At 51.8% G+C, this 24210-nt stretch overlaps 1 protein-coding gene across 3 annotated transcripts in view; it reads right to left on the minus strand.

The window, feature by feature from the left end:
• SSBP3 (single stranded DNA binding protein 3) overlaps nucleotides 1-6293 on the minus strand; it is a 161351-nt gene extending 155058 nt beyond the window's left edge. For 2 of the 3 annotated variants that reach the window (XM_044238305.1, XM_044238303.1), the window contains exons 1-4: nucleotides 6169-6292; nucleotides 5117-5189; nucleotides 4821-4882; nucleotides 1991-2075 (exon numbers count right to left, since the gene is read on the minus strand). In XM_044238305.1, coding sequence (XP_044094240.1) covers nucleotides 1991-2075; nucleotides 4821-4882; nucleotides 5117-5189; nucleotides 6169-6224 — 276 coding nt within the window. In that variant the 5' untranslated portion in view covers nucleotides 6225-6292. Of the gene's footprint in view, nucleotides 1-1990; nucleotides 2076-4820; nucleotides 4883-5116; nucleotides 5190-6168 lie in introns of all 3 variants that reach the window. The other variant, XM_044238302.1, reaches the window with a different exon arrangement.
• Between the last annotated feature and the right edge of the window lie 17917 nt (nucleotides 6294-24210).

Raw genomic sequence — 24210 nt, forward strand, 5'->3', positions numbered from 1 at the left:
TTATTCCCCCAAATCTGTGAATCCTGGGCCTCAATCAGTGGGACATCAACACTTAGTAGCATCTTCTACACATCTATGCCGATTTCAACTTGCCACGTAATTCTGCCACCATTCCTTAATAAATTATGGAAAGCAAACCCATGTGCACTTTCATTGCCACCCGTCTTGTTTCAAGATGCAGACCAAACCACAAATTGCCACCACCTTACATCATTTGGTAGAGCACCAAACTTAGTTAAAAATTATTAACTTCTTCAACGACTTGCAAAAGAGAGCAAAGACATCCTCTATCAAGAGATTTACCTGAAATAGGCATGTCCACCTATCCCTCACTACTTTAAAACAAAACCATTTGCACAGCCAAGACTGGCCACACAGGAATGCACTCTCTAACCGTTTTAAAAAAAAAAAAAAAGGAGGAAGATTTTTTTTTTACTAGGTAGAAAGGTCAAATTCACCAACTATTTTTATATGCTTAATGTTCCTTCTGGCCTCCTCCCCCATCCTCCAGCTCAGGAAACCCTAAGATCATCACCACGGATTTTCCCAGAAGAACCACATCACAAGAGAACCAGTCACCTCACCTTTTACTACTAAAAGTTTACCAGACCATAAGTACCGTGCGCCAGCTTCTTTCTCAACCTTGGAGAGGGCACAAGAACAGGTCCACTTCCTCAGCGGTCTTGTCCAAGGGCATTAACTTTTCAGTCACAACAAGAGTTCATCCCGTTGAGTAGTCTCAAAACCAGTGAGCCGCCTGCGGAGCGGCTAACTCCGTCTACTACAGGAGCAATTGTCACCATAAAGACATTCATGGTAATGGCACTTGTGAAAATCAACCAGATGGGTTCGCGTGTCCTAGGCCAGTTTCTGGTGTCCTAGGTGCATCCCCCCTCTGCAAGCAGAGGGCACACATGGCCTGACCAAGTGGGTGGACCCTGACAACATTCAAGAAACCAACTTCCATACCCTAGAACTTGGAGACCATTCCTACCGACCTCATGAAAAAGTGCAAGACCAAATAAACCACCTCTTGTGTGCATGTGCACACGCACACTCACACTCTCTTACACACACACACACACACACACACACAGATACCCATCTACAAGGCCATCGGGAGATGAAGCCTGGAAGGAGGCTGGGAAGAACTGCAGACGCTTCCCCTTCCATCTCCCACCTCCCCCAGATCGTGTTTCATCTGATCATAAATTCTGACTCCAACCCATGTTTGGAGTCTAATTTTTTTTTGAGGGGGACTGCCATGGGAGATGGATATGCAGCAGACGTCGCTCTTATAAGCATTTCATAAATCTTAAGAAACTCACCCAGGTAGAGGATGAATGATAGGGTAGCAAGCGCTATGATGTGATGAAATTAACTATCTTCACAAAAACATTTTGGACACAAGATTATGGACCAGCCAAGGACTTCAAAGTACACATGGGTCTCAGTGGGCACAACCTGAGCCCTCCAACAAAGACACACGCGCACATACACACACTCGTACACACACACCTCAAAACATAATTTGAAAAGGCTGCTCCCTGGGAAGTAAGGAAGGAGTCCATTTCACCAAACTCTCACTCAACCAGCCCTTTTCAGCTCTGAAACACAAGTTTCGTGTTTGTTTTTGTTTTGTGGCAGTGGCGACGGCAAATTTTTTAATTAAACCAACACCAAGGAGACTCAGTCCCTTCCCAGCTAGCTAACTGTCCGCTCTGAACATCAGCCTCTTACAGCTGAGCCCTAACACCACCATTTTATCCTCCAGATAGGTATCTATACTCTTTTGCATAATTACCACATTACGAAACATGGTTCCCCAAGTTAGAACGGGGCAAGGGCAGCAGGGAGGTGGGCAGAACAAAAAAAGGCCAGGAGAAAACAAAGACCACTGCCAAATGGCTGTGTATTTGCTTCTGGTACTAAAGAAGTTAGAGCTATCCAACCCTGTAATTATTGCCAGGATTAAAAATTTGTTACTCACGTAATCATGAAAGGCTTTTGCTTCACTCGAATGTTCACAAGTGTCTCGCCTTTCAGGAGCTGCACAGTAAAGGTCCCAGAATACGCTGCAAGTTGAAAAATAAAATAAGATCGGGTTACTAATTATCACTCGTGTACCCGCGACAAGTGCACAACGTATGGGGCTAACAGCACGGCGTCTCCCAAAGGCTCTAATCCCACATTTCCAGCCTTTAAACTCGGGCTTGAAAACACAATGGACCAACATCTTCTGGCAAGCCAGACCTTTGCCCTAAGAGTATTAGTTCTTGGCCATGAGGCACCTACTGTGCGCTAGGTGCCTCCCGCCCGTGACCTTGCTTGTACTACCGTGACCTTGCTTGTACTACAGTGGTGCTTTAAGGAAGGTGACTAACCCTCCTTTATTCAAGAGGCAACTGAAGCTTGGATGGATTAGTACAACCCATTCATGGGGGTCCAGATAGGACAGGTAGGAATCTGGGTAAGAATCTGGGCCTCCTTCATCTGTGCTCCTTTCACCACCATCCCCCCCAACCAAAATGGCTACATTTCACAAAAAGGTTAAACTGTCAAAGTCAGGACTATGATTCATAGGCGGAGCAATCTGGGTGACTAGCAATAAAGGAAACCTACAGGTTCTTAATCCCAGAGCTCAGAGCCCACACCCCCACCCCTCCCATCTCACCCCTCAGTCCCATCCAGGCCCTCCCCCAAGGAATTCTTATGCAAGAACCATCCCCCCCACACCCCTAAAGAATGCATATCAATTAGCCAAAGGAGAGGCTGTCGACAACCCAGTATCTTGTCCTTTCATGTTGAAATAGCCCTCCTCAGAGAGGCACCTGTCCACCAATCCAGCAAAGGGCGGTGGGGGTAGGGGGCAAGGGGCAGGGCTAGATATCTCTGCCTCATCTGGGCCTCCAAGATTTGGTATAGTCACTCTAACACTTTGTATTACATGAGAACAGACCCACAAGTCATCTGTCAACCAGTAAAAGCTTACACAAACATGCGGTAGTCACTGGTATTAATACAGGGCCCTAGAAAGGCTCTTCAGGTCAGAAGCCCAAGGCCCAGGGCTGGGAACCACTCAAAGGAAACGGGCACCTGGGCATAAGTCTGACTCCCAATCTAGAGCTCCTGTCCCCAACAGCAACAACCGACTCAGCAGATCATCAAACAAGCCATCTCGCTCAAGGTGTCCAAATTCCGGGGCCTGATCAACTCCGAATCAGCGCCTAGGCATCCTCCCACCTGGAGAGTCTCAGCTGTCATTCGCTCAGTGTCGAATGGCACGGAAGCAACTTCTAACAAGACCACAGACAGAGCCGCTCAGAGCCACCACTGCTCAGGTCCAGCACAACAGACTCTCCCCGTTCCTGGGCCTGAGACAAGGCTGGAGAAGATTGGGGCGGGGGCTGGGGGGTGCTGCTTATGGACACAACAAGAAAATCAGACAGAACGAGAAAATAGGAGGCTCCTAATAGCTGCAGATAGAGGCTCAAAAACATTCCTTTCTGTCCCCTGAAGTAGCACACATTGGATTAACAGCACACACTAAAGATTTCGAACACTACAAACTCCCTGGCCCCCTTCTCAGTAACTTTTACTCCTAAACCCGAGGTTCTGCAAAAATCTGTGATGGTCAGACGCACCCACCCTGCTCACATACTGCTCTCCCAAACCACCCCAGAAAACCTATCACCCACTCCTACAGGTAGAATCCTCAGGCCACAGCACCGCAGTTCCAAGTTTGGCAGAAATAATTAAAAAACGCATTTTCTCTGTGCAAGTTAGAACAGACACTTCATCCCCCGCCGCCCCCCCCCCCATTTCAAAGAGACTCGGAACAGTAACCTGAACTGGTGGTCAGGTAAAAACGCACAGCTAAGATCCCAAGACGTGGCACTCCAATCCTTCTGAACTCCACCAAAATATCAAAAGCCATTCTGCTTTCTTGTCCTTTTCAAAAGGACGCCAGAGACTCCACCAATCGGTCCCGCGAAACAGCCAGGTCTTATACTCACAGCGACTCATTCCTGCTGACCCTCAGCGCGTGTTCTTACACAAACCTACAAGGAGAGACCGGGACCTACAGAGGTCCCACACCAGCAGGACCCAGATAAAGGAGGGAAAGGGTCACAAATAAGGGAAAGCCACCAACTACCAACTACCGACTACAAGCACTCTGTGAGGTCAACACCAACCAGTTAAGGTTCTTGGTAAAATGAAACTTTGTGGTTTTAGGGATGCTGGGGGTTAGGGGGAGGGCCCACAGAGGAGAGGAAAGTCCAGTCAGTCTGAATCAGTATCTTTAAAGGAAGTGGCAGCCCCTTCTTGCTTTTTTTCTCAGGGTGCCTGGGAAAGGACCCAGTAGAGCTGCTCTCTAAAGGTTTGTAGCTCACAGAAGAAAAAGGAAGGGACAGGCCAGCTGTAAAACAGACCTGGTATCCTCCCCACCCTTCCCCACCCCCACTCCCTCTAATTAAAGCAGCATGTAGAATTGACAAAAATCCTTCAAGGTTTTTTCAAGACCCCGCCTGGTGCCCCGGAGAGAGATAGGAAAGTAAAGGAGTTTCTATATAAACACTAGGCATGATTTAGGAGCTTCTCAATAGGAGGGGAAAGAGAAGCAAAAACTTCAGGAACCAGCCTCTGCTGTCCTTTTCCTCCTTCACCAGCCCTAGTCTGAATGTCCAGAGGCGCCCTGGTCTGTGCCAAGCCCAAAAGCTAAGGCGTGGGCTTCTGCTCCAGGCTGCCTGTCTTTGTTCACCCAGACTCAGGTCTCAGAACAAAACAAACACACACGCAAAACTATCACACAAACTTACCACCACCACGAGTGCAAAAACCCAGGCGGTTCTCCCAACGTGATGTTTTTTTCCCATCGAATCTGGAAAGCAGAGAGCAGAGACCGCTTAAGAGGAGCAGAGAGGAAGGGTGGGCTGGGGGCTTCCCGGAGCCAAAAGGCTGTGAAGACCAACTAACAATAAATGCCAAAAGGTGATAAAAATTCAAAATGGTGGCCACAGTGGCTGTTCCTGAAAACAAAGGCTCTAAGAATAGTGGGGAAGAGGGGGTGTCAAGAAATTGGATGATGGGGGTTGGTGGGGGGAGTTCCACTCACCTCCGACAAGAAGGTCTGTGCAGATTTCTGTGCTCCTACGTGCAGTAAATATTCGTAGACGTATAAAGCTAACCTGGAAAGTGGGCAAGGGGCACAGAAAAAGAGGGAAGGCGTCAGATCACACGGGGCGTTCGCTTCTGGACCTTGCCAGCCGGCTTCCAGCCCTGTCTGCGCTGTCCCATTGTGGCCCCAACCAGAGGTGAGCAGCTAGCTCGGTCCTGTCTCGGGGCCGCGGGTGGAAGCAGTCAGGGGGTGGGTACCAGGGGACGCGCTGCCTGGAGCCTGAGAGCTAGAGAGCAGCCCCCCAAACTTGAACTTCCAACTGGCGTCGGGGCCAAATCCACCTAGGTCTCTCAAACTCTGTAAGCCTCCCGACCCCAGAGCCTCCCTCCTTTTCCCGACCCACTCATTGCCACCCTCTCTCCAGCTCTGAGGGTCCGGGGAGACTCAGTCCTGGACTCCGGGGTGCTCAGCGCGCTCTGGAGAGGGCAGCAAAGCGCCACCCTCATCAGCTCCCCCCCAAGCAACTGTCCCCCAAGCCCAGGGCCAAGCCGGCGCCGCCGTCCCTGCCCAGCGCGGCGCCCCGGAGAGCACGGGGCGGGCGGCGAGGCCGAGGGGCAGGCAAGGGAGAGCGCTCCCCGCCGAACAAAGCCCCCGGCACGCACTCCTCACGCCGCGGGCGGACAAAAGGAGCCTTCGGGGCTACGGGAGCCACGCGCCCCCTGCCCGCGCCCGCGGGGCAAAGTGCGGCCGCCGCGGCGGGCGCCCAGGCTCGCGCTCGGGACCTCGCCCACCCCTCTCCGCGGGGCCCCCGCGCCCGGCACGCCCCGCGGCCACCAGGTGCCCCCTCCGCCGGCGGCGCCCCCCGACGCCCCGGCCTCCGCCGCCTCCCAACAATGGGCTCTCCCACGTCGCCCGCCGCGGCCTCGGGGAAGGGGCCAGGCAGGCGGCGCCGGGCCCGGGGCGCAGCAGCCCCCGCCCGCCCACCTGCCTCCCACCGCCCTCCCGCAGCCCGGCGACGGCGCGGCCGCCACTTGGAAAATAGGGCTTACTTTTCCCGAGCCTGCCCGTCCGAGGGCACCGCCGAGCCTTTGCCTTTGGCAAACATGGTTTGCGGAGAAGAGGGCGCCGAGCCTCGCTGCCGCCGCCGCCGCCGCTACCGCTCCGGCTTGCTCCCGAGCTGCCCCCTCGCTCCCGGCCCCCTCCCCGGCCTCGCTCGCTCGCCCGCTCGCGCTCTCCTCGCCGCGCTCCCCTCCCTCCCCCCCAGGCGCTGGCTCCGCGCTCTTTCCAGCTGTCAAAGCGTCAGCCCCGGCCGCGGCCCCATCGCCGTGGAACTCCTCCCGCGCCGGCTCGGCCTGGGGTGCCGCTGCCGCCGCCGCTCGCCCGCCGGCCCGGCCGCCCGCTGGCTCGCTCGTGCGCCCGCCCGCCCGGCTCCGCCTGCGCCGCCCTCTGCGCCTCCGGCACCGCTGCCGCCGCCGCTGCCGCTGGTCTACTTGGAGCTCAACCGAACGTGGCTACCCGGGCGAGGAAGCGAGGCGGGCGTCAACGTCCTGCGATTGATGGCGGCTTCGGCCAATCGGCGCGCGGGGGCGGGCCCGGCGGCCCGGGAGGGACGCCCTGTCAGCGCCCGGCCGCGGCAGTCCCCGCTGCGGCCGCCTCCACCGAGCCGCTGCCCCTGCTTCTGCGGCTGAGCCGGGGGTGCCCGGGGGCGCGCGCCTCTCTTTTCTGTGGCTGTGGGGAGGGGACTCGAATCGGGCCGGGGGAGCTCTCGTCTCCTGGCCCCGGCGACGAGGGGGTTTGCCCGGCGCTCTCCGCGGCGGGGACCATAGGGGGGCGGGGGGCGCTGCGGCAGCGTCGGAGGGGAGGGGGCGCGGACCCCTAAGCGGAGCGCCACCGGCTCCCTCCCGCCACGTCCCTCTTCCTTATCTGCCCCTCGCCTCCTTTCCAACACCCCCCTAGCCCGGCCCGCGCCGGCCCAGCCCTTATCTCCCCCTCCCCCTCGCCGGCTCTCCCCCCCTGGGCTCCGACCCCGACCCCCTCCTCAGACTCCAGTCAGCTCCCCAGCCGCCCCGCCCCCGGCCCTCCCTCCTGCCCTGTCGGCCTTCCGAGTGTCGGGCCCGGGGCTCCACGCTGCGAACTGGGCGGCCCGAGCCGGCGCCGAGGCGCGCGGCTGCTCCTTTACTACATCATTAAAATACTTTGGAAAGCCCCAAAGTGGAGCCGCGCGATAGAGGTCCTCGGCGTGCTTTGGGGAGCCTGGGGGGGGGGCTTGTGCTAAGAGAAGGGAGAGTGATTGCTCCCAAATTTCTAAGGTCTGGCAGCCCTCGAAAGTTAGCCCCTTGGCTTCTCCGCAGGAGACTGTGCCGTTCCCGGGTACCGGGGCGTCACCTGGGTGCCCTGCAACGTGGAAATGCGCGCCACAGAAATCTGCAAACTTCAAATAAATGGAGCTAAATTCGGGAGTTGGGGGGGGGGGCATGAGAGTCAGGCTTGGGGGGAGGGGAAGCTTCCATTGTCAGTGACCCAGGTGTACAATGGGAAATGGGGGGGGTGCTGGCAGAGTGACCCAGCTATTTGCCGCGGACTCCTCTCTGTCCACGCTGGGAACCCCAAGTAGACACTATGACTCCCTTCTGAGACCAGAAACCAGCGAAATAGGGGAAGAGTCCCCCATTTTCAGACTGCTTTCAGAGCGCGGTTCTCTTTAAATGTGATAAAACACTGTGGGCACTGTCTCTTTAAAAGAGTCAAGCAGAAAAAGCTGTGTAAGCGCTGATTGGCTGCCTGTTTGGATACATCTTTAGGGGAGCCTTGAAACTGTTAGCCTAGGTTGATTTTTTTTTTTTTTAACTGCGCTGTTCCAATAAACAAGTAACGCCCCTCCCCCTAACATGCCTCGCACCAAACAATTAAAGGATAGGTCAGTGTCCTGGGGAAAACACGTTTCAAGTAGGAAAACTCAGAACTAAATTTCAACAAAATAAAGAATAATTCCCTACCATTAAAGTTTGCTTATTTTGATCTGTTGAAAAGAGAAAAGGGGCTTTTAAAAGAAATGCCCCGCAGCAAACCGATCTGCATTGGTTCAGGAAGGAGACTCGGTGCATTTTTGGAATAATGTTCTACTCAGTGTAACAGCCTCCCTAAATTAGAATACAGCCAGGCCCTACGGATGCTTCTGGACGCACTCTGTTCTCTGGGGGGACCTGGAGATCGCCTGGGAAGGGTACCGAAAAGGGGAAATACCCAACCCTAGTCTACGGTTGTCTGTATGGAAGCCCCTAGTTTAAAGGTTGTTTTGTGAATGAGGGAAGCATGGAGGTTGGGAGGGAGTTGAAGGAAATAATTACAGTTATTTTTTCCCCTAGGCAGTTTAATTTAATAGGGCTACCTTAAGGTACCTTAGAGCCCACACTAATTAAATTGGCCTGTTCATCCCCTTCCCCTGGACTTCTATTTTTGATGGGCTAGGAATGGCCAAGGATGGCTTGTCAACAGACTGACTCACAAGAAGCCTGACTCATCTTGGGTCTGCAAGGCCCACAGATTATGAGGATCATGAGTATCGGTCAGGTCCTGCCTAAAGGAAAACACTGCCCTTCTCTGGCTGGACTATGGCAGTGTCTATCTACCAAGTTGGTTATGCCCTATTAGCACCAGGCCTGCAGCACAAACCTGTCTGGACATCATTTTCCTCATCTGTCAAATGAGAAAGGAGGGTTAGAAGATCTTTAATATCTCTTGAGAATCTGATGTTCTGTGATGCTGATTTCCCTTCTTCCCACATCCCCACACCCCCACCAAAAAAAGAACTGGCACCTTCTTTGGGAGCACATGTGGCAAGAGGAGAGGAGTGGCATTCAGGGAACCTGTGCCGAGCACTCTGTCTTTGTGGTCTGCCCTTTGCTAGGGCCTGACCCAGAATGAGGTTCTGTGTCAGTAGGTTCCTGGTGAGGCTAAAAGAAAGAACTCAGACAGGAAGCAGGGAGCCCCCAGCCTGCTGGAGAGAAGGCAGTTGACAGGCTCCTGGGAAGTGGGACCACTCAGCAGCCCCAACCAAGTGTGCACATGGTGATCCAAGAGGATCCAGTCCAAACCCCTAAAAACAAACAGCATCCCAAACCCCAGCCTCCCTTTCCCCGCTGAATCCCCTGGCTCCACCTTCGCATCTTTGGGCGACCACATCTTTGGGCCTGCTGTCTTTACTGGGAATTCTTCCCACCCCAACATCCCCCTTGGACTATTGCTTAGGGCTAACATGCTGTTTGATGCCATCTTCTCCTCTAAGACCTTTATGCTTTTCACTACCAAAGCAAAACTCATCCATTCCCCTGCTTGGTCTCATTTTGTTTGAACCTCTGTAGTGGCTCTCTGTGGTCATTCTGCCTCTTGTTGTAGCCGTTGTTTACTGTCTGTCTCCTCCGCCAGAGCTGGCAGGGAGGGGAACGAAGTCTGAGTCATCTGCATGTCTCCACCACCCAGCACAGGTTCAGAACCTGTGTGTACATCAACTCAGTGTATGTACCAGGGGTTGGGGAACCAGGAAAGGAAAAAATGGTCTCATCCCCGAAGGAGCTCCGGACCCAGGGTGGAGATAAGAAAGGGACACCAGCAACAATGGGATGAGATAAGGCCCGTTTCCCAGCCCCACCCACCTAAACCACAGCCTCGAGGAACTACTGTACTTTTGGTCCTCAGAATACACCCAGTCATTGCTAGTATATCCACCTCAGGCTCATTCATTCTTTCCTCCTCTCTTTCTCTATTCCTCCCTCCCTTTTCTTCTTTTAGTATCTGTCTATTGAGCTTCTACTATACCAGGCATTGTTCCAGGTACTGGGTAATAAACCAAACAAAAATCCTTACTCCATCGAGCTTATGCTATTGGGAAATCCTCTGTCCAAAAACCTCTTTCTGTGACAGATGCCTCCTAATCCTAAAATCCAGCCTGGGCAGGTACCGCCTCTACCAGGAAGCCTTCCAGGGAAGCCTCCCTGAGCTCCCTGACTGGGCCAGGAATCCCCTGGCAGCCCTTGGGACACCCCCCTCAACAACCCACAACAGACTGCAGTAGGCCACAGTGTGTAGGTGTGGACATGTGTGCATCTCCCTCATGGGAGCATGAGCTCCTCCTGCCCAGGGGGAATGGTCGTCATTCACCCGCGGGTCTCCAGTGCCCAGCAACTATGGTGAAAGGAGACTCCAATCACTGAGTGACCAGAATGAGGAGTAAGAGGCAGTTGAGGTGGAAGAGGAGAAGGAGAGGTCAAGTCCAAGCGTGGGCTAGAATGGCCACTCCTCCACTCAGCTGCCAGAAACCGGAGGGCAGAAAGCCTGGGCTCTGGAATCAGGTTGGCAATGGCCAGGCCTCCAGAAGGTGGCAGTTAAAGGAAAAAGACTCCAGGCCCGTGGGCTCAAGCTGTGAAACTGCTTGCCAAAGATGCCAGAGGCTGTCCCTACCTCTCCCTGGTGAGCAGGTCTCTTTCAGAGTTCCTCACACAGCTGCTAGAAGGATGGGGCTCCCCTTCTGGGGGGGGGGGGTGCAGCTATTTCGGTGGTCACTGAGAATGCAGCCCATCCCCCTACTGCCCTGACACAGTGGGTCCTGGAATTGAATGGAAGTGTCTCTGGTCAAAACCCTGGGCTCGGGGCGCCTGGGTGGCTCAGTGGTTTAAGCCGCTGCCTTCGGCTCAGGTCATGATCTCAGGGTCCTGGGATCGAGTCCCGCATCGGGCTCTCTGCTCAGCAGGGAGCCTGCTTCCTCCTCTCTCTCTCTCTCTCTCTGCCTCTCTGCCTACTTGTGATTTCTCTCTGTCAAATAAATAAATAAAATCTTTAAAAAAAAAAAAAAAAAACCCTGGGCTCCTCTGCTGGGGGTAGCGGGGCTCCTGCTCAGGCTGGTCAGCCCTCATGTTTCCCGACATTTCCCTGAAAGGATCAGGAGCCTCGATGAGGGGGTACAAAAATCCAGCTTCCAAGCCTGTCTGGTGGATGTCGGGCTGGTGACCTCGCCTTGTGAGCCTGTCTGGGAAAGGAGGACCTCATTGTCCCTGTCTAGGGCAGGCAGGGGTTTGGGGTCCAGGAACTTTAGGGGAATTGCCTGCTGGGCTGTCAATCAGTGCTGGCCAAACCCGTGCTCCTGATCGCCTCTGAACAGTGGAGAGTCACCGCTTTGAAGGCTGTTTGGAGCTCAGCAGAGAGAGTAATTGGAGAAACATTCTCTAAATTGAAAAAGATGATTACTCCTGATGTTATTAGCACAGCAGAGCCGGCAAAAAGAGAGGTGCTAAGGAAGAAGGAAGCGAAGTTTAAAATCAAATGTGTTTTGAACTGTCTTCTTCTGGACACACACCTGTGCTGAGACAGCTTGTTAGAGCAAAATGGTTTTAGGCATTTTCTTGAATGCGGTTAGTTCTATCAAGAAAGCACCTACTAAGCGCTGGACACTGGGCCCTAAGCCAGGGACGCTGAAAAATGCAAGAAAACGCAAGGCAAGGTGTTGCCGGGGGTAGGCAGGGAGAGGAAGACAATGCTCGGGTCCCTCAGGGTTTCTGCTGTGCCCCCCCAAACCTCCTCTCCAGGATGTCTTGGCCATGAGTTCATTCTCATACCACCCACCATGAAGCCTTTCACAGTGTGCCCTGGCTGCTCCCCCTTGCATGCTTCACTGGCCTTGGGCCAGCACGTCTCCATGTGCCCTCACCTGCTCCATCGTTATCCCCGTCATTTCTCTACCTAAGCACCTCCCCCCAGCGCATGCCTCCCTTCCTCCAGGTCCCTGGTCTGAACATGGCCAGAGCCCACCCTAATGAACCTGTGTGGACTGGCTCCTGCCCCTCTCGTCCTGGTCTAGTTTCCTCCCAAGCAACCGTTACCAACTACCATAGTATATGTTTACTTGTTTTTCTTACCTTTCCCCTCATTAGAATTTAAGCTCTGTGGGAATTTTATCCCTATCTCTAAAGCAGGTACTCAGTAAAAATATGCTCAATGTTGAATAAAATAATTGATTTAAGAAAGATTTTCTGAGCATCTGGTAATGGCTGTGCCCCCTGATAGGTGGCAAGAATGGCAGTGAACGAGACAGTCCCAGTCTTCTTCTGTTCAGAGCTCACAGCCCAGCAAGCAAGAGAAGGGTTAATTCAATAGGCAACTATAAATATGTCATGACAAACCGTGCCAAGGAGAGGATGCTATGAGCAGAGTCTGATTCTGTGGGGGAGGGAGTGGTCATCAGGAAGGGCTTCCCAGTGTAGGTGACATTTGAGTTCTAAAGGATGCAGGAGAGTTAACTACACAAAGGAAGAATGTTCCAGATAGGGAAGTGAAGTCTACGGCAGGAAGGAGCTCTGTTATGTGGGGTTATTGATAGCTAGTCCTTGTGACAGGAGCAGATGCCCCTTGCCACGGCATTAGAGAAAACCCCAGAACAGAGAACTAGAGCACCTCTGCATAGAAGGGGAGGTGCTGTCAAGTAACATTTCAAGAAGCTGGTTACTGTAGCAATGGTTGGAGTCACAAGTGGGCTGATCACTTTCACGCTCCTTATAATAGGTAGTATAGCAAAAGGAAGGAAGGAAAAGAAGAAAAAGAATATCAAGTGTTGGAGGATGTGGAGAAAGGGGAACCCTCGAGCAGTGTAGGGGGTTATGTACCCTGCTGCAACCATGCTGGAAAACAGGGAGCTGCCGTATGATCTGGCAATTCCACCTCTAAGAACACACCCCAAATAACTGAAAGCAGGGACTCAAACAGATATCTGTACACCAGTGATCATAGCGGCATTATTCACAGCAGCCACAACACGGACTCGACCCATCAGCTGACTCGTTCATCAGCGGAGGTACTGTGGAGTATTACTCGGCCCTGAAAAAGGAGGGAACTTCTGACACAGGCTACAACATAGATGAACCTTGAGGATGTGATCCCAAGTGAGATAAGGAGACACAAAAGGACAAATATTGCCTGGGTCCACTCGCATGGCGGACCTAGAGCAGTGAAGTTCACAGACACAGAAACTGCAACGGCGCCTGCCACAGGCTAGGCAGGGCAGGGGGAATGCGAGGTGCTGGCTAAATGGATTCAGAGTTTTGGTTTGGGAAAATGAAGTTCTGGAGATGGAGGGTGGTGATGGGCACATGGCGATGTGAATGTACTTAGCTGTGCACTTAAAACTGGTTAAAATGGTCAAGTTTTATGTAACGTATATTTCACCACAATAAAAACCAGAAAGGAAAGGCTCTGAGCTAAGAGTGATGAGGGAGGGCACAGAAGGGGTCCAATATGGGACATCATGGGGCTTGGAAAGGGGAACATAAAAAGAAGGGGCATTTAACTTGTCCGGTGGGGGAGAGGCGGAACAGAGTGGAAGGTGGTAGGAAGGATCTGGAAAGCTGTTGAGACCAGGCTCGGTCTCAACTGAGGTTTGAGTGGGAGCTGGGGGCAGGTGTGGAATATATTCCAGACAAGAATGAGTGACATTCATGGATTTATTCAGCTGAGCTGAGCCATTCAGGGCCCTGGGTGTCATGTTAAGAAGTTCAGTCTTTGTCCTGTAGGCAGGGGCTTTCACCAGGAATGACCTCCTTGTGCTTTAAGGAAGAGCACTCTGGGGGGCCCAGAGGAAGCGGGAGCCCCCAAGGCCGTGGGGGTGAGAGCAGCAGATGTGGTCAGAGGTGCTGCGGCAGGTGAGATGGAAGGAAGCCGATGGAAGAGAGTTCCCTGGGCTCGGTCGCTGACGGCATATGAGGGTGTGAAAGCTGACTCCCAGGTTTCTGGCGTGGGTGAGGGGGCTGCCCGTCGGGGGACCCCGGAAGGGAAGCAGGTCTGTCGGTGGCAAGTATGAGGAAGGCGGTCTTGGACATGCGGAATTGGAAAAGCCCATCGGAGGTCCAGATGGAGATATCCAGGGATAGGGAGATTATAGTCTGGAGCTCTGGAGCGAAGTCTGCCTTGAAGATGTAGCCTGGGGAGTCGTCCACATCTGGAATTCAGATTCAAGCCCAGCAAGGCAGCTAAGGTGACCCAAGCATCACCTGCGGGAAAGAAGACATACAGGCGTGGTGCAGACGGTGCGAACGTCCCCCCCAAACCTCAGAGCACCAGAGGTCTGGACTCTCCCGAGGCTCTCTTCCCACTCTCTCCTGATTTCCTTCCTTCCCCTGTGGTTGTTCTTCCAGTGATTCTAGAAAGGGTTCTTATCCTCCTGCCTCCTCTTAAAATTCTATTAGGAGAGCTATTGCTGATACAATGTTACATAACAAACAGCCCCCAAATCTCAGTGGCTTATTGTAAAAGCCATCTATTTCTCACTTACAGGTCTGCTGTCAGTCTGGGCGGCTCTGCTTCAGTTTGCTCCAGGGTCCCCCTTGCTGGGGCCCAGGCTGCAGGGCAGAGGCTGCCTGGCGTGTGTTTTCAGAGTGGGTGAATGGAGCACCAGATGCCAAGCTGATCCACGCAAGCATCCGCCTGCTCCCCAGTGGCCACCCCAGCATCGGCACGGTGGGGAGGTGTCTGCCTCCCATGGAAAAAGAGGTGGATATTTGCTACACAAGCTACCTACCGTGAATGAGCTTCTCTCAGGCTCTGTCCTTGACCTTCACTTTTTGCTTTGGGCGAGTTCAGCCATGCCCGTGGCATTGACCACACCCAGCCTCCATGATGATTCCTGAATCCACCCTCTGCCCCAGATTTTTTTCTTAGTACCAGACCCCAACCCACCACCATCTGTTTAGTTAAAAGGCATTCCCACCTGGATGTCCCCCAGGTGTTTCAAAGTCCCTGTGTCATGAACTGGACTCATTATTTCTCCCTATTCAATTCCTACCCACTCCCCATGTCTGTGCAGGGCACCAACATCTAGCTGATTACCCAGGCCAGAGACCTAACAGTGGGTCTTATCTCCTTTTCTTCCTTGCCCACTGCCCCCTCTACAGCACCTGGGTTGGTCAGCTAGATCTAGTAAGCATCCCACATTTTTCTTTTCTTTTTTAAAAAGATTTTGTTTTAAAGATTTTATTTATTTATTTGACAGATAGAGATCACAAGTAGGCAGAGAGGCAGGCAGAGAGAGAGGGGGAAGCAGGCTCCCTGCTGAGCAGAGATTCTGATGTGGGGCTCCATTCCAGGACCCAGGATCATGACCTGAACTGAAGGCAGAGGTTTTAACCCACTGAACCACCAAGGCACCCCGAAAAGATTTTATTTTTAAGGAGTCTCTACACCCAACATAGAACTCGAACTTACAACCCCAAGATCAAGAGTCACATGCTCTACTGACAGAGCCAGCTGGGTGATCCGTGGGCCTCCCACATCCTGTCCACTACCACCCCCACTCTCATCACTGTGATCCAGCCCCAGATTAGTGCCCAACCCCCAGCAGATCTCTCTGCCTTCAGACTCTCTTCCAACCCTCTGGCCTCTCCTGGCCAGCCAGAGGGATGTGTTGAAGGCACAGATGTGACATGCTTTTTGCTCAAAACTCTTCAGTGGCTACCTTCTCATACAAGATGAAGCCCAGGGTCCTCTGCAAAAAAGTTCAAGGTCCTTCGTAATCTGGCCCCTACCTCCCTTTGCAGCCTGTTGCTCCCCATTGTCCTGAGACTGGGGATGGATGTGCTCCTTGGGAGTTTGTAGCCTGATGGTGGAAGCACGCAAGTCTACCATTACTTATGGTACAATGTGCCAAGTGTCACCATGGTGGGTACAGGCCTCTGTGGGCAGAGTGCAGGGGTATTATGCCGGTCCAGTGGGTCACAGAAGGTGGCTAGGATGAGTTGGCCTTCCTCAGACAGTGGGAATGGATGAGCACTCTCAAGGAGAAGCTGGAAAGGGAGCTCTGAGGAGCATCAACAGGTCTGATGGAGGAGGAGCTGATGGAGGTGATGGAGGAGGCCTGTTCAGAGAAGCCATGAGGAGGAAATCTGGGGTAAGGGGTGCCTGGGGAAGAAAATGTTGACTCTCAGATAGTGATCAAGCAGCAGAGAGCTCTGCAGAAACTGGATGGCTGGTGAGGGCATTTTAGGGGAGCAATCCGGGCAGAAGCCTCATTGCAGCAGTGGCAATGTGGGAAGGGAGATAGAGACAGCAGGTGCAGACTATTCTCTTCGGATGCTGGGCTGTGAAGGGGATCAGAGGCCAGCGTGCCAGGAGTAAGGAGCTTTGCTGTGTTTTGGCTGAAGACGAGAGAGACTGGATCCCGTGTAAATGCTAACTGGAAGGAGCAAGTAGAGAGGGAGAGGCCAAGTGTACTGGAAAGTCAGAGGACAACGTTACAGTGAGGTCCCTGAGAAGGTGGGAAGGGAAGGGGCTCAACACAGCTGGACGACCTCCTTCACTCACCTCTGGGAACGCAGAGATGAGGAGACCCAGCCTGTGCCCTCCAGATGGATACTCTTGGTAGGGGCACCTCGGTGGCTCAGTCAGTTAAGCACCTGACTTCTGAGTTTGGCTTAGATCATGATTTCTGAGTCATGAGATCAAGCTCCGAGTCAGTCTCCACACCTAGTGTGAATTCAGATTCTTTCACCCCTTCTCCCTCTGCTCCTCCCTGCTCGTTCTCTCTCTGTCTTAAAAAAAAAAAAAGATGCTCATGGTCTAGGAGTGAGGGCTGGGTCTTTGCCAAGGAAGTAAACCTGGAGCAGGGGCTTTGAAGGTTGAGTAAGAGTCTGCTAGACTATGGACTCTGAAAAACAATCTGAGGGGTTTGAAGTGGCGGGGGGGTGGGAGGTTGGGGTACCAGGTGGTGGGTATTATAGAGGGCACGGCTTGCATGGAGCACTGGGTGTGGTGAAAAAATAATGAATAATGTTTTTCTGAAAATAAATAAATTGAAGAAAAAAAAAAAAGAGTCTGCTAGACAGAGCAGCAGTGGTGAAGGGATCCCAAGCAAGAGGACAGCATGAGGCATGGGGGTTGGGGGTTGGGGGAGTAGTGTGGTGACAGGAGAGGGGGTTCAGGGTGCTTCCCTCACCCTTCCACATTGACTTCATGGACACCCACCTTGGTCCCCCATAGCTCCTGAGGGAACGCAAGGACTAGGTCACGTCCACCTCTGTGTGGCCCAATACCCGGCTTCCACGAGTGTTGAGTAACAAAGGCTCCGCTTCAGACAGAGTAAGTCTATCCTAAAGATGATGTTGAGGAGTTAGCAAGGATTCCTCTGGGGGTCATCGCTTCTCTCCCTTAGCGCTGGACACTGTCCTAGGCAGGCCCCAGTTAGTGCCCCAGTAAATGTCGGCTATGTCCCCAGAGGCCCTGTGTTCCAAACCTCCTTTCTAGCCACCCTCTGAGGCCACCGGGAGAAGAGGTATGGGAATGCCCTCTCCCCCAACTATCTGGGGCACCCAGAGCAGAGCTCACAGGCTCATTCTCCGATTCTGAGCCCCGTTTCCACGGAAACAGAAATCGGCAACCATCAAAGTCCCAGCTTTCAAACACGAGTCTCTTCCAAAACTTACACTCACGTGATTCATAGACCTCACAATTGTGGGGGCTGCAGGGGCCTTCCAGAGCGTCGCACCCTCCCTGTGATGTGAGGGCAGAGCCAGGGCTAGAACACCGGGCCCTGGCTCCCCGCTCAGTGCTCCATCCTTTATCCAGTGCTGCCTGGACTCGAAAGAGCTCACAGCCATCCTGACCCATTGGCCAGGGCCTCAGTTTGCCCATCCATCCATCTAAGGAGGAAAAAGTACCAGGAGTCAACACACACATGTTGGGCACCTCAGATTCCTGCCAGATCAGTGCAAGGGTGCCCAGAACAATGGGCACGGGGGCAGGGATAGTCAGCCTCTCTTCCAAGGCTGAGGTCACTAGAACATGAGACCTGCTTCTTGGTCCCTGAGGGCTGGGATCCTGCTTCCGAGGACTCTGGGTGGAGGAACTAGAAGGACACGGGTCACCCACAGGCACTGATTCACAGGAAAGGGGTTTGCTAGGCAGTGTCCTCTGGGCTCTGCCTCTCTCTGCCTCTGGAATCCTTTCTGCCAGTTCTGCTCCTAGTCCCTGCCCTCTCCTCTGGGGCATCTTGCAGTCTGTTGCTCAGTCTCTGCATTCCTGTCTGTCTCTCCTTCCTCTGTCTCTATGTCTTGACTCATCTCTGTCTCTGGATCTCTCCATACTGTTCCCTCTCAGTCCCTTTCTATGGGCTTCTCTGGGTTTCTACCTGTGTCTCTGGATTTCTCTCTTCTCCCACCTGAGAGACACATGAGGACAGGGATTTTGTCTCTTTTGTCCACTGTCAAATCCTTAGTGTCTTGGACGGTGCCTGGCACATAGTAGGTACTCAGCAAGCACTTGCCAAATGAATGATGTCTTTACATGTCTGTCTGTTTCTCACCCTTCCAGCCTGTGTCTGCCTCCCTTCTCTGTGCTCTCTCTTGTCCTCATCTGCTGCTGTTGTGTCTTTGGACTTCTGCTTCTCTCTCCCCCTTTCTTTCTTTGTCTTTTTCTTTCACTCCGTCTCTCTCATTCTCTCTCTCTCTCCCTATTCTGTCGGTGGCTGCCGGCCTCTTTTACACATGGGGGCATGCGCATGAGCATACCCACACACGCACACCCCCCCACACACCCATCTGCAGCATTTTTCCCTGTAAATGTTTCCTAGGTTGATGTGGGTTTAGGAAACCTAACTTCAGTACTGCAGCTCCAACCCTTAGCGGTCACCATGCACTCCCCCATCCCCCCAATTACTGTCACAAACAGGACCAGGTGTCCAGCCCCATAGCAAAACTGGGAGGTTGGCAAATTTGTTTCCAGTGCCTGCTTCAGCTGGTTCCTGGGTCACCGTTTCCCTCTGCCCAGTGTCCCTCCTGAACAGCAAGACCCCCAGGGGCCAAAATATCAGACCCTCCAATGATCTGCTGTAGAAAAGGTTCTGAGACCAGCCATTCACTGACCTGGTATGACCCTAGTCGCTGTCAGACTCCTTCGGGACCTATCTAAAAATTTGTTCTCTGGGGCACTAGGGGAGGATGAAGGTTTTGCCTCTAGGAGGAGGACACCCCTCTAGGGGCCCCTGTAGGCCCCTAGATGCAAAGGAAGGCAGTAAGTGGAGGTTTACAGAAAGAGGTTTATGCCCCCAGATACCAAACTCACAGATAGCCCCCTACCCAACAGACAGCGTGATGTGACCGTGGGAACGTGGATATGGAGACCAGCAGAAGACCTGTTTCAGTCTCACCTCTACTCCGTATTTGCTGTGTGGCCTTGGCAAACCACTCAACCTCTCTGAGCCTCTGCTTCTTCATTTGGAAAATGGGGGTCATGCTGTCGTCCTGTTGGAGTGAGATTCAGAGCGAGGTATATAAACCATTTCACACACAGTATGTGCTTAGTGCATGATCATTTCAATTGCCCCCTCAGCGTGTTGGATATGCCAGGAAAGATGGAACCAAGACGCAGTACATGTCTGTATAGCACTAGTTCCTGAGCTGGGGCTACAGGCCAGTCTCTGGTTACTAGCTCTAACTTTGGGGTCAGAGAGGTCACTTACTGCTGTGTCGCTGACCTTCTCTAAGCCTTGGTTTCCTCTTCTGTAAAATGAGGATCATCACATCAACAGTTTAGGGTTTTTTGGAGGATTAAATGAGATAATAGCTATAAAGTGCTTGGCCAAGTGTGTGATCAGGTGTGTGATCAGGAAACATTAGATGCTACTAGTTTTCTAAATGTTGGCTTTTTGGCTCTCACAATGACTCTAAAAGTACATGTTCTTTCGCCCATCTTCCAGGGGAGGCAGCAAGGCTTGGATGGAAGGGGCAATTTACCAGTTCAACCAGCTAGCAGGAGATAGGGTTAGGACTGGACTCCAGCCTCCTTCTTGGCATTGTCACTATTTTAACCTCTCTCTCCCTTCCAGAGCTGCCCAAAACCAGGAAGCTGGGTCCTAGCTCATAAATTGTACCTGACCATGCTCCTATGTGCCCTCTCACCAGGCAGTGCTGTGACTGCATGAGGAAGCAATATGTGGGAGCAAAATCCCTGCCCTGAGAAGCTCATTGAGGACAGTGCAAGCTCTTGAACTTGACATGGAACCACAAATGGGAGAGGAGCTGGGGGGGTGGTGGAGAGGGAAGGAGCCATGAATGATGGAACACGTGAAATCCTTCAGCAAAAGGGTGTCTGCTGCTGTGCTTTTCAGGAAATGTTATTCATGAGTGTGGTTCATCTTATACACTGGTGTGGAAACAAGAATAGTAGGCGTGGCACCCCACTGGCACTCTGAGGCCTCCCAAGGAGGAAGGAAGAGAGGGAGGTTTTGCTCACGAGAATTATCTTGGAGACAGCGAGGGGTTCTCAAGGCAGAAACCCCAGATGGGCACATCTGGAGCCTGCTCCCTCCATGGCTATGTCCCCCAGATGCCTTGAGGTAGGCTCCAGACCCAGTGGGCAGCCTGGAGTGGGATGAGCTAGCTTGGTCACAACATCTGGACAACATATGCCCCATTCTGTCCCCTAAATGGCTCAATTCCAAGCATGGGATGAGATGACTAACTGAGCCATCCTGGGGTGGGGAGGAGGTGAATGGAGGGGTCCTTCTGGAAAGAGGGAAGGAATAAAGATTATCAGCAGTGTCTTTAGTTGATAGGAATACCTGATAACACTAACCACCCCCACCCCCACCCCGCAATTTTTGTATTTTTCCAGCTTGTCAGAGCTCTGAGTCACCCTCTAAGTGAAGAGATTCCCATGCCTAGGTGCTGGCTGGCTGGCAGATGCCAAAACAAATCAAAGGCCTAGGCGCAGAGTGCTTGGTTGGGTATAGCAAGGTACTGGGGCTGTATTGTAGCTGAGGGACTGTCACTTCTTAGACGATGAACTGCAACTTTACTAGCATTTATTTATCCTCAGCCACTCTGCAAACATGATTCCAGTTCAAGGAGCTTGCAACAAAGAGATTCCATTCCAGGCTTTTTAAAAACAAAAAGAAGAAAAAGCAAGACTAGGGAAAGAAAAAGAGAATGGAAACGAGCAGCTCATCTGCTGTGACCAAGCACTGGATGAAGCTATAAGTTCCCTACCGGCCAAGGCAAAAAAGGAAACATGATCAGTTAAGGAACTCCTGACATAAAGAGGGTAGAAACTGACATTTGTTGAGTACAATCTAGGATTTTTAACAGATATCCTCTCATTTCCTTCCTAGTACCCATGCCAGGAAGCCATGGTCAGTCCCAGTGAATCTCAGATGTTGCCGTGGGTTCTGTGCTAGTGCCTCACTGAGATTCCCTGTCCTGGACCCAACAGCCTCGTCCCACAGCTCCTGGGACTTCAGCTGCTGTCAGCCTGCAGTAAATATTCCTCCCTGGGAGTTTGGCTGCAGGGAAACTTCATCCAAAGTCACACGCCCTTCAAGAGGAGATTTCTACTCCTACTCGGAGGATCTAGAAGTCCCAACAAGCTCATGTTTCCATCAGGGGACACAGGGAGAGCTCCAGTGAACTTTAAACCGTGGCTGCTGCCTGATTATTTTTGAACTCCTTGAGCTAAGAAATCATCTGCAAGGAAAAGAACCCCCATGCTAGCAGAGATAATTGACCCTGGTCAAAAGGAGATGATACAGCCATGCAGTTAAGCAACAAGAGCAGGGGAGAAGGTGTGTCCTGCTCAGGTGATTTCCAGGGGTGTCCTTTGTGCTATTTGCCCAGTTTTAATGGCACATGGACAAGTCAAGCAGGTGATGGTAACATGGGGCTCAAACCCTTTGTGGTGCAGGTCTGGGTCTCCACCACGAAAGCTCCCTAGGTGAGAAGAGACACTGGCAGAGAAAGTGAGGACACTCCAGGTGAGATAGTGTAAAGGCAATCACCAGTATCAGTTATGACCTTGAAGCTTCTGCAACTAGTGAGGTGGTTCATCCCACTAACCCTTCTCTTTTAAGTTTCCCAGGAAACAAAGCCAACCAGAATCCCAGTGAAGTGATTTCCATGTGGGTCAAACTTCATGGCAGCCAATGAATCAGGACAGGGCGGGGGATGGACTATAGTGGGCTCTCTGGTCGTCCAACCCAGATTTCCTCTTCAAGGCACACCACCCCTCCTCAGCTTGAGGTAGTGACACACGGGTCCTCAACAGATGTTACCCCCCCCAACTCCCAAAGGTAGCTTAACATGGAACTGCAGAGCCTGCTAACTTGCCTTAATCTGAGACATTTCTGAAGGACCATCCCAGCTCCAAGCCTCTCTGTAGGATCAACTGAGTCTTCAATTATAGCCACATTGCTGGTCAGTTTCTGCCTCCTACCAATCCTGCCTTCCTATCTGCCTTACAGGCACATCTTCCAAGAGCACTTCGCAATAAACCTTGGGCTGCAACTCTCAAAGTCAGGGTTTCTTTCCAGGGAACCCAATTTTTTTTTTAATAGTCTCCACACCCAGCATAGAGCCCAGTACAGGGCTTCAACTCATGACCCTGAGATCAAGACCTAAGCTGAGATCAAGAGTCAGACACTTACCTGAGCCACCCAGTGTCCTTCACCACCAGGGAAACCAATCTTAAGTGGACGTGTTGACAAACTTGTTCAAGGTAACAGCACAGATAAACATGCTCCCCCTTATGTCATGGAGGCAGATTCTCAAAGGAGACAAAAGTGTTCTTGCATTAAATTATAAAATTTTAATTATTTAATTGAGAGTCAAATGGTTTAAAATGTGTACACTATAAGACAAATTCCCAGTTTTCCATGTGCTTTTGTTGTATAACCAACTACCCCAAACCTAGTGGTGTAAACAATGACTCTTCTATAATGCTCAGGGATTTCCAGGACCTTAGACGGGGTACAGTGGGGGGTGACCGGTCTCTGCTCTGTCTGGGGAACTCAGCTAGCAAGACCCCAATAGCTGGAGGCTGGAATCTTTTGGAGGTTTCTTCTCTTACACATCTGGCACTTAAGCTAGGATGACTCAAAAGTTGGGCTCAGTATATTGTAACTTGGGCATTTTACTCCCTGGCGTCTGGGTTTCAAAAGGAAGAATCCTGAGAAAAAGCATTCCCCAAAGCCAAGGAAAAACGTACATGACTGTATGACCTTGCCTCAGAAGGCACGAATTGTCCCTTCTACTGTACTCTCCTGGTGAGAGCTGCACAAGTTCACCCAGATTTCAGGGAAGGGGATGTAGACCACACCCTTTGATGAGAGGAGTATCAAAGAATTTGCAACCATTTGTTTCTTGAAATCACACACCATTGGTAGGGATTTATCAAAGGGAACAGATACACTTGTCTAAGATCTATGTAAAAGGAAGTTTACCATAACAATGTTTATAATGCTGAAAAATTGCAAACAATCTAAATGCCCAACGACCCATAGGGATTGGTTAAATAATTTGTGGTACAGTGTGTCAATACTATGAAATATTATGTAGCTATTTTTAAAAATAATACAATATGATAGAAAGATTTTTATACTATATGAGATGGAAAAAGTTGGTTGTAGACAGGGTATAAAGGTTGCTACACCCTAATTTAAAGAATAGTTTTTTTATTACAGAAAAAATTTTTAAAAGATTTTATATATTTATTTGACAGAGAGAGACACAGTGAGAGAGGGAACATAAGAAGGGGGAGCAGGAGAGAGAGAAGCAGGCTTCCTGCTGAGCAGGGAGCCCAGTGTGGGGCTTGATCCCAGGACCTTGGGATGATGACCTGAGCCGAAGGCAGACACTTAACCAACTGAGCCACCCAGGTGCCCCTCTCCTTTTAACCCAGAAAGGATTTGATCAGATTCACCATCTCAATGGGGGCAGAGAAAAGAGACGAAAAGAGCTGTTTCCTCAATGTTTTGAACACTATACAGTGTTCATCTTGTTGCCATGCCAAGTGAGATAATGGCTTTCCTGATTGTGTAAGCCAGTGAGCAAAAGGATGTCTTGTTATTTGCAGCTGAAAGCATGCCATCACAGAACATTCCAGGTACTAGGAGTAGATGAGGGAGAATGGGCTGCAGTTCTGTATGGCTTCAGGAGAAGATAGATAGAGAGGAGGAACGCCAAGGGCTGACAACAGAGAGGCCAGTAGGGCCAAGTCATGACAAGATTATGCCATTGAAGCTTCCAGGACCTCGTTCTGAGGGCAATGGGGAGCTGGCCAAGAGTTTTATT

Source organism: Neovison vison, chromosome 2 (genome assembly GCF_020171115.1).
Source record: "Neovison vison isolate M4711 chromosome 2, ASM_NN_V1, whole genome shotgun sequence".
NCBI lineage: Eukaryota > Metazoa > Chordata > Mammalia > Carnivora > Mustelidae > Neogale > Neogale vison.